This window comes from Notolepis coatsorum (assembly GCF_963971535.1).
Source record: "Notolepis coatsorum genome assembly, chromosome: 5".
NCBI lineage: Eukaryota > Metazoa > Chordata > Actinopteri > Aulopiformes > Paralepididae > Notolepis > Notolepis coatsorum.
The window spans coordinates 93,344,383-93,362,142 of NC_140169.1; the positions used below are offsets into that span (position 1 = coordinate 93,344,383).

General features: G+C 43.0%; 1 protein-coding gene across 1 annotated transcript in view; it reads left to right on the forward strand.

Annotated features, from left to right (window-relative positions):
• The first annotated feature begins 1,594 nt into the window (after window positions 1–1,594).
• Window positions 1,595–17,760, forward strand: part of cad (carbamoyl-phosphate synthetase 2, aspartate transcarbamylase, and dihydroorotase) — a 192,844-nt gene continuing 176,678 nt past the window's right edge. The window contains exons 1-5 of the mRNA XM_084315379.1: window positions 1,595–1,886; window positions 4,386–4,525; window positions 4,779–4,908; window positions 13,153–13,295; window positions 13,785–13,926. Coding sequence (XP_084171505.1) covers window positions 1,805–1,886; window positions 4,386–4,525; window positions 4,779–4,908; window positions 13,153–13,295; window positions 13,785–13,926 — 637 coding nt within the window. The 5' untranslated portion in view covers window positions 1,595–1,804. The remainder of the gene's footprint in view (window positions 1,887–4,385; window positions 4,526–4,778; window positions 4,909–13,152; window positions 13,296–13,784; window positions 13,927–17,760) is intronic.

Genomic DNA, 17,760 nt, shown 5'->3' on the forward strand with positions numbered 1-17,760 from the left:
ATCAAGTCAAATCCTAGGTAAGCATATATTGTGCGTGTGAACGTTGACATGAAAAGAAAAAAGTAAAAAAAAAAAAAAAAAAAAAGTAATAAAAAATATTTTTTTTAATTTTTTTTTAATTTTTTTTTCGGTTTCTCACTTGATTCGATACTCGGTAGTACCGACGTGTTTCGGTTCGGTACCTCAAAAGTACCGAATTCGGTACCCATCCCTATACCACAGGTCTCCACAAAGCTACACGCAGCTGTGACAGATCGTATCGGACTCCTCTGCGTTGTGTATTAAATGCTGATGCCCCAAGGGAGAGTTGAACCCGGGTCTCCCGCTCCGCGGGCGACGACATAGACCGCTGCACTAAGAGGTGAATTCACTCCTGGGTACCGTACCTATGCGTCTATTAACCCTGTTATGGGGAAGTGAGTTTAACTCGCAACCCGCTTACTGCCACAGTCACTTCTCAACACACACGTTTATCGTGACTGTGGATAATACTCACGGACCTCCGTTACACAGCCATACCATGGGTCTCCACAACGCTATAAGCAGCCATACCACGGGTCTCCACAACACTGCAAGCAGCAATAACAGGAACCAAGCAATTGGCCTGTTTTGAATGGGCACTGCACTAGTAATAAAAAATGTAGGCTTCTACTATACTACTTTCTTCTTCTTTCTACTACTAACTGGACTGAGCTCTCCTGCCTACTCATCCAAGCCTTATAGATCAGTCATTTAGTTTCTTTAACTATAGGTTGGGACCCACAGTGGGTCGTGGGTATATTGGCGTGTGTCGCTGACAAGAACAGGCCTAGCCTACTACTATTCCTGAATGCATGTTTAAAAACGGACTGAACCTGACTTCTTTCAGTTTGGGTCCTAAGATGTGCTACAAGCCTTCCGCTCTTAAAGAGCACCTACGGGAGGCTGCAATTCTAAACTGGCCCCTGTAAATGTCCAAACCCAACCCCCTCCAATGTACAGTCCCCCCCAAGATGTTGTTCTTGTTTTATATTGGCAAACAACCATATTTGTATTAACTGACACCTGATCGTTGGTTACAGTTTCACACATTCATCAGGTGTGAATAAAGTCACAGCAGGATATTTAAAAAAAAAATAACAGTGTGAATATGTCAGGAATACTGGCTCATCATAGCCTACAATCGGAGACATTTATGAAATGTAGCACGATCAATCATTGTATCACCATCTGATGAATTGAAAATGGGGGACCCTGATGTAAACAAGACGAAAGTCTTTCTCTGGTCTGCATCCCCTTAACAATTGTATGTATTGAGCTGTACTGTACCCATTCTGCAATCTGTTAATAAAGTTTTCAATCAATCAGAGATGTATAGATGCATGTGTCTCCTCCTCCACCGACGTGGTGACGACATGTCTGTGTGACGCTCTCTGTAAGAAGCCCTGCTCTGGGACAAGAAGGTCCACACTGCTCTGGGTGGTGGTGGTGGCGTGTTCACTGATACATACGGCCCGACGATCTGGCAAATTCTCATTTTTTTTTCAATTAATTTCGTGTTTACACTAGACCCGGAAGTGCCGTGACTACCCTTTGATTCTACGTGAATCGCTTCTTCTTTTTTAAACGAAGAGTTGTTTTGGTCGCTGGCTGCGCGGCATCCTCCTCCTCCTCGACCCGACGAGCCTGCGCGGCGGCGTGCGTCTTTCACGTGGAGGGGCAACCATTGCGGAACTTTGAGCAGATATATAGGAGCAAGCAACACATTTCTGGGAGCCCCCCCCTTTTGAGTTCACATATACTGTCTTTGAACTAGCGGGCAAGGATGGCAACACTGGTTTTAGAAGACGGGACCGCGTTCAGAGGCCGCCTCTTCGGCGCAAACGTGTCGGTGTCGGGAGAAGTTGGTGAGTAAACTCCAGGCAGCGTGGTGGAGCGACTAGGGAGCCGTATACTTGTATTGTTCCTCCTCCTCCTGATTGAATTGGTTTCTCAATTCAAAATAATTTAGCATAGTCCCACTCCCACCTGATATTCATCTATATTATATATCATTCTGTTTTGTGGGTTTGTCCCTCATTCAAACTGTGGTTCGCGCTGAAGATTCAAGTGTGGGGATTTGTGAGTCGGTGGTCTTTTTATTTCTAGCGCACCGCAGCGCCCCCCTCAGGCTCAGGCCTGTACTAGTTACACCCCCTACCCTGCAACACAACTCTGACACGCACGCACATATTCTCCACACATGCGCTCTCACCTACATGTAGCAGTACTGTCTGTGTCTATCTGTATGTCATGTTGTATGTCATTGTCATATATGTTATGATTGAAAATGGGGGACCCTGATGTAGACAAGACTAAAGTCTTTCTCTGGTCTGCTGCATCCCCTTAACAATTGTGTGTATTGAGCTGTACTGTATTGTACCCATTCTGCAATCTGTTAATACAATTTTCAATCAATCAAAACCTGATAAACTCTCCTCAGTCCCAGTATCCCCCCCCCCACACACACACACCAACTAGCCACTGACTTGACCCCCCCCCCCCCCCCCCCTGCACACTGGAAAATTCCACGTGGCATTTACCCTACTGCCTGGTGTAGTTGGCAAAGCTACCTGTTATGGTCAGAGAGCCAGACAGTCAGCCAGCGACATCCCCTGCTTGCTTCCAATTTCCCCACGTGGAATGCACCTGATTGGACATAATGACATGCTGCTGCTCTAGTGCGACATCTAGAGGCTGAATGTCAGACTCAGTGTGTGCGCGCGCATCACCGGAGCAGAAGGGAATTTAACAATGGGGCAGACTACAATATATTTGCATTTGTTAGCCATGCTAGCAATCTAAACAATCAATCCATGCCAAAGCTAGATATGTAAAAAGGTGAAATACTCACACTCACAGCCATGCTGAATTGGCAAAATGACATCCAGCCGTCTTCGTTTGAAACAACTTTTAGTCAGGGGAGTGTCATGGTTTCTCCATAGAGCCCCATCGTATTAAGCGCAGCATCTTGCGCAGGTTTGAGGCAACTTACAATCCGTTTAGACGGAAACGCTAGCAGGTGAATCCGCAAAAATATTTTTTCGGATGTGCCTTTCGTTTATACGGAAACGGCGTTTTTACGGGGTGAAACCGCAAAAAAGTGAGACTACCTTCCAGGGTGGAATTCCTAGAAACGCAAAAGCTTTGCGCTCTCGTCTAAACTGTTAAAACGTATAAATCTGATAAAACGATGACGAAAGGGTTGTCACGGCTCTGGTCGCGCGTACTGCTTACGTCACAGGTAGCAGGTATGCGCCAGTAGCCGAGACATAAACAAAGCAAGTATGTCTGACTTATATCAACGGAGATCACCTGAAGGCTACATTGGCAGTACTTTTAACCCTTTCACTGCCACACGACAGAAGGTTAACCCTTTACTATCACACAACCGGCTGTCGTGTGGCAGTGAAAGGGTTAAATACACAAGAATCTGTCCCGCGGCGTGAGTGGACCCACTGTCTGTGAGTGACTCTGCTTTGGTGCAATCACATTCCCCATCCACAGTCTGCGAATCAGAGGCAGAGTAGGGCGGGTCTTCACAGCACGTCATGTGACATATGCGCCAATCGTGTGACAGTGGGGCTCCGTCGTCTCGAGTCGTTACAGCGTCGTCTGCATGCAGAATTCCATCTCAAAACGCTCGTCTAAACGTAAAATTAAAAGTGAAACCGCAAGATGACTTTTGCGGTTTCTGTTCACAAAACGCTCGTCTAAACGGGGCCTTAGTCACGTGACTCTGTTGGTATTGCTGATTGGCTCGAACACGGTATGTTTGTATATACAGGAACAGGTATATAGCACCTTTTTAAAATGAAAGCAATTTTCAGGGGCCTGGGCCTGATCTACAAGATACACTACACCACTAAGATACCCATGTACATGTTGAAATACTTCCCAAAGGTCAAAGAGCACCTACGAGTGGCTGCAATTAGAAACTGCCTGGCCCCGGTAAATGTCCAAACCCCACCCCCCTCCAATGTACAGTTTCTTCCCCTTTGAATGTATATTATATTATATTCAATATCATATTTTTTTATGATGTCTTTCTCTTAAACAGTACTGTATACTTGTGTTGTATGTCTTGTATTGTATGTCATAAATGTCTTGATGAAACAGTACTGTATACTTGTGTTGTATGTCATAAATGTCTTGATGAATTGAAAATGGGGGACCCTGATGTAAACAAGACGAAAGTATTTTTCTGGTCTGCATCCTCTTAACAATTGTTTGTATTGAGCCGTACTGTATTGTACCCATTCTGCAATCTGTTAATAAAGTTTTCAATCAATCAGGTAACAATCAGAAATACTTTTTTGAAAAATCTTGACTATACTTTTTGCCAATGAACCCCATTGTGTGTCCAGTGTTCCAGACTGGTATGGTGGGGTACCCGGAGGCTCTCACAGACCCGTCCTACCGTTGCCAGATCCTGACCCTCACATACCCCTTAGTGGGGAACTATGGAGTCCCACAGGATGAGGACGGGGAGTTTGGCCTCAGCAAGGTGTGTGTGTGTTGGGGGGGGGGGGGGTATGGTGATGGTTGTAGTGGAGGGTCACCCCTATGTCAGAGATTAGATTCATATGTATTGTCAATATACAGTACAAGTACAGTACAATGATAAGAAGTTGCCATCTCACCACAGGTGCAAATGTAACAGTGAAGTGCATTAACAATCTACAAATGATTAAAGAGGAGAGATTTTCTCAACGGCAATTTGTGATCCTTGTGTTTGTTTCCTCCTGTTCTGTCCTCAGTGGTTTGAGTCGGGGAGGATCCATGCAGCAGCTCTGATAATAGGAGAGCTGTCTACCAGCCCCAGTCACTGGAGCTCTGCTCTGTCGCTGGACCAGTGGCTCAAAGAACAAGGCATCCCTGGACTGGAGGGTCAGTTCTCATATACAGTGGCTCTGTTGGAGCGCCGTACCCACACAATCGGACAGAAGCTACTAACCCTACTACCCTCAGTACCCACACAATCGGACAGAAGCTACTAACCCTACTACCCGCAGTACCCACACAATCAGACAGAAGCTACTAACCCTACTACCCTCAGTACCCACACAACACAATCAGACAGAAGCTACTAACCCTACTACCCTCAGTACCTACACAATCAGACAGAAGCTACTAACCCTACTACCCTCAGTACCTACACAATCAGACAGAAGCTACTAACCCTACTACCCTCAGTACCTACACAATCAGACAGAAGCTACTAACCCTACTACCCGCAGTACCCACACAATCAGACAGAAGCTACTAACCCTACTACCCTCAGTACCCACACAATCAGACAGAAGCTACTAACCCTACTACCCGCAGTACCCACACAATCAGACAGAAGCTACTAACCCTACTAGCCCCAGTACCTACTAGTCCTGTCCCCGACTAAGGATTTGTATAGTCGACTTTGATTGGCCAAAATGTGCCGATAGTCGACTGGCAGTGTCCGACAATGGCTTACAAAAAATAGAAAGGTGAAACATCGGGCGGCTGGGTGGCGCAGCGGACATTGCGCTCGTCACCAACGCACGAGACACCGGTATCGAATCCGGCTGTCTGCGTTGCCTCCGGCTTGGGCCTGCCGTCATACTAACTCAATTGGCAGAGTTAGCGGGTGGGATGTCGATGGGTGGTATGCGAGCAACGTTCAAGACAGGGGAGGGGAGAATTGGCATGGCTAAATTGGGATGGGAGAAAAAGTGGAAAGGTGAAACACCCATTTAACACTTTGAATGCCACGAGGTGGCGCCAGAGGTAGCGCTTCAATGCCACCATCGGCGCCAATGTTACGCTTAATATCGCCTAATCTATGTTTTAAATTATGGCTATGTGTCTAATCTGCCCGTCGCTTATCAAAGAATCCTTTTCCAGTCAGTGCTGTCAAGGCAGATTGGTTTTTTATCGCTTCATTTCCGTTTGAGAGCATTTTGAAAAGCACCCGTTTTGAGGTAAAAAACAGTTAATTCTAGACCATTCTATGATAATCGTCTTTTACTGGAATATTCCAGAACGTTGATATTCGTCGGCCTATTTATGAATCGTTTTCAAATAAACGCTAGATGATCAATATTATACGTGCACGCAAGCACATTCTAGCCGCGCACGGATAATCGCTGTGTTCATTTCCTCTCGGACTTTTACAGTGAAACCGAAAGTGCCCATTTCACAAAACAGCCTATATCTTCATCAAAATGTGTCTGATTATCCTAACACTGATAACATAGATTCCTTACCTGTGTGGGTATCAGATGGTATCCAACTGGTATATTCCAATTCCTGATCACCATTCGAAAAAATCGATAAGTGTATGGATCCAACGTGTGTACCATGCAGTACATGATTCCGCGGGGCTGAGAGGCTCCAGAATGAACTGTGGTAACCCCGGCTGCATCAGTGGACTGGAAAATGTGGAGTACAGGATTTTCATTTTCATTGAGTCCATTCCAAAATCCCTTATGTCATCTGGGAGACGATAGGGGGCGCTTTTTTCCACATCTGATTGCCGGGGGCGCTCGGGTATACTCGGGTAGGCTCGTGTGATGCAATATGATTTCAGATCGCTAAAAAAATAAAAATAAAAAATCCTGAGAAATCTCGTGAGTGGCTTTCAACATAACTATCGGAAACCCGAGATATCTCGTGTATGGCAGTAAAAGTGTTAAACAGCATGTCTTCTTGACTTGACATAAGGATGTATTTTGAACAGATAACTCATTAAACTCATTCATTATTTAAGGCAGTGGTCACCAACCCGTCGATCTTGATCGACTGGTCGATCTTTGAGACTGTCCCTGTAGATCTTTCCATGAATATTTTTTTTTTCTTTTTTTTTTTATAGATCTTACCCTGAGAGTCCACATTACAGTTCTACCTTTGTTTTGATGTGAAAAGTGATGCTGCACTTAGCACTGACTGAGAAAGTACACATACAGTTCTACTTTTGTTTTGATGTGAAAATTATGCTGCACTTAGCACTGACTGCACTTAGCACTGACTGAGAAAGTACACATTACAGTTCTACTTTTGTTTTGATGTGAAAATGAAATGCTGCACTTAGCACTGACTGAGAGAGTCCACATTACAGTTCTATTTTATAAAATGATAATTGTAAATATGTTTGTCAATGTTAATAATATGAGAGTCCACAGTTACAGTTCTACTTTTGTTTTGATGTGAAAAGTGATGCTGCATAAGATGACTGCACTTAGCACTGACTGAGAAAGTACATAATAGTTCTACTTTGACGTTTTAATGTTGGACCAAAGCATTGCATGTAATTAGAATACAGGCAAATTAAAGTCATTTAGTTTAAAGTACAATCTTGGCTGTCTTTTTCTCAACGCTTCAATAGGTAGATCTTGCCTTCACCAAAAAAAAAAAGTGATCTTGGGCTCAGCGTTTCCGTTAGCCGGTAATTACCGGTATTTGACTGGCAAAATCTGTTGAAGTCCGACATATTTAATCTCTCCGGTCATAGTGTCCGGTGAAAATAGTTCCCTCTGGGCACAGTTTGATTATTTGGATGGGCTGGAGTTGGGTGGCCTATGCGATGAACGAAACAATCATTGAGTTTGTTGTCGTTGCTTCGCTCAGCGAGAGCTTGCTGCTGGATTTGCGGAAGGCATGCAGCTGCAGACCCACAGAACCCACCAGCTTTGCTGGCACAGTGCGGTCCCCAGACCTGGAAAGCTGCTCTGCGGGTCTGCAGCTGGATGCTTCTTGCAAACTAACTGCGGCCGGCTCGCGCTGATAACAGCTTTCATTGTTGGACCGGCTGCTTGGTGGAGCAACGATGAAACGAATGTAATGAATCGTTCGTCGCATGGGCTATTTAATTTTGGCCTGTTTTGGTACGGTTCGGGTGGTCAAGTTGTGCTTGGAGGGAGTTGTTTTCACCGGACATTATGACCAGCACCAAGTCGTTGGGAGGTGGAGATATACATCACGCAAACCCACGATAATGTTGCCGCCTCTCTCTGCAAAATTTCTCAGTTCTTCGCTTGATATAATTAATACAAATGTCCAATATAACGGAATTCGTTAGCTCATAAAAATGTGATTATAACAGACTGCTGTTTAGTGTCGGACCGACTGCCCACATACGCGGTCTATTTTATTTCAAGTCAGCAGCAGCACGGAGTATCGAGGGACTTATTTTATTTGGAATATATTAATGACTATACGCAAAAGTAGCCTCGTTTTAAGTAATAATATTATAAATCTACATGCCTTGAGGATGACATTCTTTATATAGCCTATATCAATTGTTTTAAAGCTCAATAAACTATGACCGGAATTAATCTCATTTGTCCGGTAGATTGAAATCTTGCAGGTCACGGAGACCGGCAACAATTTTTTCTAACGGAAACCCTGCTTGGGCTTAAAAAGGTTGGTGACCACTGATTTAAGGTTTGCACTTCGCTTGCATTAAGTTGAGTTGACCTTATGAATTATGCCCATTTAGCCTAGGGTTTACAATACAAAAAGAGACTACAGAGCAAACTTTTATTTATTCACAATGATGCACAGTGCTGTTGTTAGGCTACTTAACTCCTTAAACTTCAGTTCAATCCAAAACTTAAACGAGTGACGACTGACAAGTGTCCGCAACTCAAACTTGGCATATCAAACAAATAAACAACGTGGCCTTTAGTTCGCCTGGTCTAGGGCAGGCCTACTGCTACTCTTAAATTAACATCTGGCATAGAAATATCTTTCTCACAAAGAAGAATAAAAAAAAAAATGCAAAAAAAATATATACTAATTTACTGGCTGCACAATATACGGCAAAGAACGAAGACAGTTTGGTTAACTTAACACTTTCCGTGCCGGAGGTTGGGTGCCCCAGAACCCTGTTGCGTGCCAGCGTCCACTTCAATGATGGAGCTCTCATATTTGCCAACGCATAAACTACATCTTAAATTATGGCTATGTGTATAATCTGGCCGTCGCTTATCAATGACTTGTTTGCAGTCAACATTGTCGAAACGGATTGTTTTTTAATCGGTTCATTTACGTTTTTTGAAAGGTTCAGGAAAATATAAAGATTCTGTGATAAACGCCCTTTACTGGAATATTCTGGAATACACAAAACGTTGAAATTTTTCGGCCTATTTATGAATAGTTTTCAAATAAATGCTAGATTATCGATAGTATATGTGTACTTATGCACGCTATAGAAGCGGGCTGAAAAATCGATTATCTCATTTTCTGATCAGCACACACACGCACACACACATGGGGCACACGTTGATATCTCTGTGAAAAAAGCTCTGATTATCCTAAGACTGGTAAAATAGATTCCTTACCTCAGATCAGAGGCCATCAGCATTATTTGACACCACCAGGTCCTTCTGTTTTGGGGTGGCTGTGGTGGGCTCACTGCTCCTGCAGCTCCTCCAGGTCACTGTCATGGCTTTCCTCTCTGACAGGCCTGTCCGCTAGACTCTCCGCTCGATTTTCCACTGCTGAATAAGCCTCCTCCTTTTGCTCATCAGTGAAAAAAGAAAGCTTCTTAAAACGGGGATCAAGAACGGCAGCTTGGATATAAATGCTGCTCGCCCTTGTGTAGTGTATTTCTCATTCACCGCATGCATGAATGTCTCTTTTGGGACATGTATCCTGGCTCCAGTGTGCAAATTAACTCTTTGAAACCTTCTCCTTCAACAACGTTAATTGGTCTCATGTCGAGAGCTACGAAATTAGCAATTTCTCTTTTCTCTGAGAGTGGTGGCCTAAAATCCAGTTTCTATTGAGATAACTGAGGCCGCTGCGCTCGACGTGCTGGCAGTGACGGTGTGTGTAGTCCTATGGACGGGGAGACCCAGGGCTTTCGATGGGCTTTCAAATTTCATATAACTACACTTCCCAGCTCACGCCAACCCCTGTCAATCATTTGACTTGCCATAAAATAGAATGCAGTTAAGTAAATTTCTTTACCTTTTCTGTGAATGTCTAGCAAAAACCGCGTTGCAATCTGATGAAAAATTGCGGAGATATTTACATTATAAAAAAGTAACTGTACTAGCAGTAGATTTCATTCACGGTTATTGTCAGGGGTACTAAATCCAGATTGAACTCTGCCATTGGAAAGGGGATTTGGCGCGGTCCATAGATGAGTGACTTGGCCATAATAAGGTCAGTTATAGGCCTGATATTCTATATTCATATTTCAAATAGCATGTGTCCGGATGGCAAAATGCAGTACTGTATCTACAAAACCCCCTGTAAATAATCTGACCTTTATTAATTTGCTTAGATCAGGGGTTCTCAAACTTTTTTATACCACGACCCCATTTTATTTAGGAATTTCTTTTTTGGCGACCCCACACTTGGCTGGATATGACCAAATTAGGGCTTGTAGGCCAGCACTTTAATCAATGGGAGGACGGGGATATTTGCGAACGCTTAAACTTTATCTTAAATTATGGGTCTAATACACCCGTCACTGATCAATGACTTGCTTCCAGTCAACATGTACGAAACGGATAGTTCTTTCATCAGTACATTTCCGTTTTATACCTTTTTGAATAAGAGTATAGTTTTGGAGATTTATAGTAATTCCAGAGAGACGCAATAATACCCCTTTAGTGGAATACACAAGACACGTAATTCTTCGGCTGATTTATGAATCATTTTCAAATAAACGCTAGATTATCGATAGTATATGTGTCCTTATGCACGCTAGAGAAGCGGGCTGAAAATGTTATTATCCGTGCATTGCTACCAGGCCACGTGAGCGGATCGGCGCGGGCGAGAAATCCGCTCTTCGCTCTTTAAAGCTTGGTCCGCTCCGCTAATCGCTCATGTTGACCCCGCCCCCAAGTCGCTCACCGCTCACCTTGAATCGAGCGCTCCCCGCGGCACATCGCTCGGCAGATCTTTTTTTTTTTTTTTTGAGCGTGGTGTAAATTAGCTCAAACTACAACAGTCTACACCCCCTGGGCCCCTTAACAATTGTTTGTATTGAGCCGCATTGTAATTGTACCCATTCTGCAATGTTAAATAACGTTGTTTATCCATTCACTAGCTCTATTAAGCGATGATAGCTAGCCTAGCCACAATGCTATGGTCGCTGCCATTAACGTTAGCATGTAAGCTAACTACAACAACAATGGCGTCAAAACCTTTTCTAACATCCGTGAGTGACAAAGCCTGAACAGGATATCACAGGTTCCCTTCTCATTGGTTGAAAATGGCCTTCATGTTTGTACATCGCCATCTGTTGCTTTGGCATTGTACTACATGTATATTACATCAGTGTTAAACCACTGTGTGAGCGGATTGGAGCGGAGGAGAACTCTCGCTCCAGACGTCGCGCCGACCCATTTTAAAACCCACTCCTCGCTCACGTCAAAACCGCCCGCTCCGCTCCCCGCGCCGCTCACTCTCCGATCCGCTCACATGCACTGATTGCTACACACACACACACTCACGTTGTGACCGCTGTGAAAAAAAAACCATCTGATTAACCCAATACTGGTAACATGGATTCCTTACCTCACATCTGATGTTCTGCAAAAAGATTAATCCAATTCCTGATCGCCATTCCAAATATTGATCGTGTTTATTGATCCAACGTTATAGTCCAAAACACATAATCGACGCTGCTCCCAGCCTCCCCAGTCAATGTGGTAACACGATACTGCTTGCCCGAGAAGGGAAACCCGGACCGGAGTTTTTTTTCCTGATGCACAGTCCCAGCCAATCCAATCCAATGATGTGCAATACCATCCGGGAGACGATAGGCGGCGGTATTTGCCCTTTTGCGAGCTCAGACCCATTCCCAACGATAACATCAGGTTGGATGGATGAAAATGAATGGATATCGCTAATAAAAGAAATAACAATTAAAACCAGACTATACTCGTGATTGGCTCTCAAGCGATCTGATATCAACGTCTGATATCATCAGTTTGGCATTCGTTTTCGCAGTTGTTGGCTATCGTTGGCTAACTAGCTATTGTTGTTCCGTGATCTAACGTTGGCTACCTAGCTAACGTTGCTGTTTACAATGACCCAGTCAACTATTCACTTTAGTTTAATACATGAGGTATTGTCTAACGTTATCTAGCTGGCTAGCTACTGATAGTTAGCAAGTGGAGAAAAACTCTGTACAATTAAACACTATGCAACGACCACTGCAAACGTTGAGTGAATCGTCAAGTAACGTTAACGTCATTGCTACTGCTGTGACTAGCTGCTCTAGTCTACCGGTCACAAGGTATAGTGAAAATCCATACCGTAGCGCAAATTCATACCGTATACCGTTTATACCGTCCACCCCTATCCTGGAGTGCCACTAACGGAGTTTCCAGCGCATTATCAGCACATTTCTCTGCCAATGTGTTGTTTTTGTCTGCAAGGAAAATCCGCGCTTCTTTTCAGAGTTAACAAAGGCGAATACTCTGCCTCGAGATCAGAGGCAGAGCCCATTTCATCGCGGCCAACCAGCAACGCTTCTGACAACAAACCTATCCATTGCGACTCCAGGTTACACACAAAAGACCAGACCCCCCTCCCTTGATTATAAATGCGCAGGGTGTAGTGAGATGTGTATTGGAATACGTTTGTCGGCCTCCATTGATGAAGGGGCGAGAGTCGCGAGACATGGCAAATACACACAGCTGCCGGGTGGGAAAACTCTGAGTTTTTTGTTTGTTGCCAATGTGCAACCTACCAGTGACCCCACTTTGAGTCGCGAGCCGTAGTTTGAGAACCGCTGGCTTAGATCCTTTGTACATGTGATCTCAAGAAAGTGCTGAATGAGCTCAGTGGCAATTTCTCACGTCTGGTCAATGTTAGCATGGTGTTATTCACCGTCAAATATGAAAAAAGGAAAGATTTTTTTTTATAAAATTGATATTCTCCTTTTGGTTCATTACAATTTACTCAAGCCTAGTAACAGACACAATATTTCGGACACTGGGAAATTGGGAATAGATTCCCTGAGATCCATAGATGTCCCTAGATACCAAGAACATGCAAATGGCCTTGTAGAAGTGGAGCAATCTTCCATTTATTTAGGTATGTATTTTTAGGCAACATTTCTGAAAATATGGCTAGGGCTTAAGAGGTTAAGCACCGTGATCATAAATGTAGTTTATTACTTGCCGTCTGCTACAGGTATCGACACCCGGCGCCTGACCAAGAAGATCCGTGAGAAGGGCACTATGCTGGGGAAGCTGGTTGTGGACGGAACCCCCGCTGACAACATTCCCTTTGACAACCCTGACCAGAGGAACCTTGTCCAAGAGGTCTCCATGAAGGTAACTGGTACTGACACCACCAGCAGCACTGAGACTACCAGCAGTAATATAAATATATAAATATACTTGACACTACCAGCAGTAATACTACCAGCAGTACTGACACTACCAGTACTAACACTACCAGCAGTAATATAAATATACTGACACTACCAGTACTAATACTAACAGCAGTACTGACACTACCAGTACTGACACTACCAGTACTAATACTACCACCAGTACTAATACTACCAGTACTAACACTACCAGTACTAACACTACCACCAGTACTAATACTACCAGTACTAACACTACCAGCAGTAATATAAATATACTGACACTACAGTACCAGTACTAATACTACCAGCAGTACTGACACTACCCGTACAAATACTACCAGCAGTACTGACACTACCAGCAGTAGCTATTTGTTGTATTTTTTTTTACTTTCACATGTAACTAACTCTGTTTCTCTCTGTGTGTCTCTGTCTCTCTTTGTCTCTCCAGGAGCCGAGGGTGTTTAACCCCAGTGGTAGTGTCCGGATCACCGCGGTGGACTGTGGCATCAAATACAACCAGATCCGCTGCCTGGCGCAGAGAGGAGCCTGTGTTACTGTTGTGCCCTGGGACCATCCACTGGACAGCGCAGGTCTGTGTGTGTTGGATAGAATATGTGTGTGTGTGTGTGTGTGTGTGTGTGTTAGGGCTGACCTTCAATATTTGTTTTGGAATTCAAAGCTTCGGGGCCGAGATACATTTACATTTTTCTTTTTTTTTTATGTTGTGGGACTTGTACAGCACTTTGTTCAACTTTGCCAGTGCTGTAAAGTTTAAACCTTTTAAAATCTTAGACAAACTAAACACTTTGCTTTCATGAAATATTGTAAGCCGTCATTTGAGGCTTTATAAAAGCAGCACAATGAACACAAATCTGTCAGTGCAGAGTCCGACCTGATCTTAAATAACAAACGGCATTGCTTGTTGTAGTTAACACTTTGGGTGCCGGGAAACGCTTTACAGCGTCATTCCCGGCCATGCTCAAGTTGCCGAAGGACGCTTTACAGCGTCTTTAATATCAATATTTCAAAAATCTGTGATCGGATTCATATTTCCCCTCCGCTGGCCTGAGATCCACCAGGAGGACCCACTGAGCTCTCTGGCGGTTCAGGAGCGCCATCTGGTGGCCGATCGGCGCAATCGCCAAACAGGAAGTGCTGTGGAGGTTGTGCTGGTCGGCCATATTACTTCCGGGCACTCGGTTTGGCTCCCGGCACTCTAGCTCGTCACAATATATAGCGATCCATTGCCAATAACTCGATAAACAACATGATTTGGACGTATATAGTATTATACAAGCTGGAAATGGTTCATCAGGATAAACATCCCATAATCGAAAACGGTCTACACCACGCTGATCGTCCAACGGCGCAAGGAAGATCCGGTAAGATTCAGCGTTATTTTTGAACGTGTTCCATATAAACTGTTATGATGAACATATGACCCACACTAGATGAATGATATAACGCTGCCCACGGAATTATAAACGATCCCCCGCCCATCCGGTCATCATCAGATCATACGTAGATCATTCTAGAAGTACGTCCAATTGAAATTTTTTATATCGCCCCGATTGCCATCAAACTGTATTTCATCATCAATATAATGCATTTGGGGCTATAGATCACATTCTGGAGAAAGCTGCAGAAAGAGATGAAAACATACTTATACATTAGACCATACTTGTATATGTGAATGAAAAAGTTTAACGTTGCTACACAATGAACAATACATATAGGACTTTGAATGGGCCCTAATAATGGCAATGTAGCAATAGAATTAAAAAAGTTATAGCCATGCAAAGAAGGGGTACTTCTCCATAGACAAATAGAGCTGGCAATCTATGGTATATCATGAATTTAACCCATGGCACCCAAAGTGTTAACAAAGAGAGGCAGAGTTGATTTTGCAAAAAAAAATAAAAAATCATATATATTTTTTTTACATAATCGAATCCCATGCCCATCGAACGAAGCTTCGAAGGATTTAAGACAGCCGTAGTGTGTGCGTGTGTAGGTGAGGACGGAACCACTGCCTTGTCTCATCCTAGTGTGTTTGTGTTATGTAGGCCTGTCACGATAACTACTTTCTTTGGACGGTATATTCTCCCATAAATAATTGCGATAAACAATATTGTAATAAGACCATGCAATGTTATGCCACTGATGTATAATATTATAATGTGAGCATCTCACTTTACCAATAAGTTGGCATTTCAGGGCTTGTTTAGATCACAAGCAAAATGGTCACATTATGCAACTTATTCTCTGGGAAGTGCATTTCATATTTGACTTAGTGGCACTTGTGATGGTGAAATCTAATGGTTAACTAAAACAAAGATGCAGTCATGTAATCTATTTTAAGATGGTATTTTGACACATTGCACTGGTGTTGCTCATCTTTCTATTAGTCGAGTATGTCGGGCACGTCTAACTACAGCCTGTAATAACGTTCCGGTCCTCCCTGTTTGGAATACTGGCAACTGGTAACTTTGCATAGTCGAAAGAAAAAGTGATCCTCAGTTATCGGAGCTGAAACAGCTCATTCATTGTGAAGACTATTGCCTACTAGTGTCGTCACGATACTGGAATTTCGAACTTCGATACGATACCTTGAAAAGTATCGATATTCTATACCATTTTCGATACCACGGGGAAAAAGTTTCAATCTTAAAATGTAATAAATTTAGCGTTTGTTGCCGGTTGATTCTCCTCAGCTTCTCTCTGGTACTATAAGAGAAGATAAATATAACACTTTTAAAACCCTTTTATCTTTTAGATCACACATTTAAAAATAACTGTTCATCTCACTTCAATAATTTTTATTGCAGAACATGGTGTTTTCTCAAGCAGACAGATGTAAACACTGTACTGTGTTGCATATACCTGACAAACTGAACTGTTTGTATTACAGTCATATTCCGACTTAACTGAATGCACATGTGTGTGTGTGTGGGGACTACTGTACTATTACAGGTATTGAATTGAACAATGCAACTTCCTTATAAAAAAATAAAATAAAAAAAACTTAATTTTTTATTTTCTTTATGAATAATTAAATATCGATATTTCGGGAAATTAGTATTGAAACCGGTTTAAATATTCAGAATCGATATGTATAGATTTTTCGATATTTTTGACAACACTATTGCCTACTATATGAAGTGAAAAATTAAGGGAAGGGAATGAGGGAGAGACATGGAGCCACTGAGGCGTGTGGATTATGGAGGGAAAGGAAGCCGTTCTTACTCCCGTCTCATCCCCTCCCTGACTCGTTTTAGTCATTCTTCCATCTGGTCCCAATCCTTGACTGATTCTGGCTCTTGCCTTGTCCCAATCCTGGTTAAAATGACTCCCTATCTCGACCATATGTCTAAAAATGAACGTTATGCAACAAATGCAAACCATGGCACCTGAACCACAGGACTCTCATTAAAATGTTATCCTTCAGGGAACAGCTATATAGATGGTTACAGTCCATTACAGGCAACTCTAGCTAAAAGCTTTGAAGCGGCACAACGACACCGACACACCTGTAGTGACGGATGCGTGACCCAAAACACTCCAGACTGTTTTTCAGCACTTAGATTAAACTATTCGCTCAACGGAGGAGAATGAAACGCCGTTATTAATGGGCTCTCCTCTCTCATTCGGCTTAACCCCAAAATGTTCCCACACCAGAGACGTGGAACGTGGCTTCGAAACCAAGCCCATTTGGACTTTCTGGCTGGAATTATGCAGTAGTCGGAGGGGGACGACGACACACCTATTAACCTTGAGTAATGCACTATCTGCACTTCACCCGGTTCACTGTTGCTGTCCACTCTGTGTGTGTGTGCTATAGAAATCTAATTTCTATTATTATTATTATTAAATGTCAAGTTAGACCGCGCTCTCAAGATACGACACTGGGTGCTGAAATCCCATTAAGTATTATATAAAAGAAGCAGTGAAGCCAGACCAGCACTCTCGGGTTCAAAATTTAATGGCAGCCTGAAACAAACATGTTTCGGAATTACATATTCCTTCGTCAGTGTTATAGCTTGCAATGCACTTGCAGTCAAGATAATGGTTATATACACAGGTGGTTAATGACTTGGCAGGAAATGACATCACGGCGCAGGTGTGCCTGAGTCTATTGGTCCTCAATGACAAAAGAAAAGACTTATCAAAATAGAGTCTGTTATTAAATACAAATTATACAAATATATAAAAGACATATATAAAAAACACAAAAGTTAAAGCAAAATTTGCATTACATTACCATACCAGAAACTTGCTATGTAACATGCCCGTAGTTTATAGGGCTAATTGAGCCCCTATACTTATTTACATACTTTTTTCTTTTTTCTATTAAGCATCAAAGGATAAACATACCTCTTGCATGAAAACAACCACTTGGATTAAACCATAATCTTATAGATAAA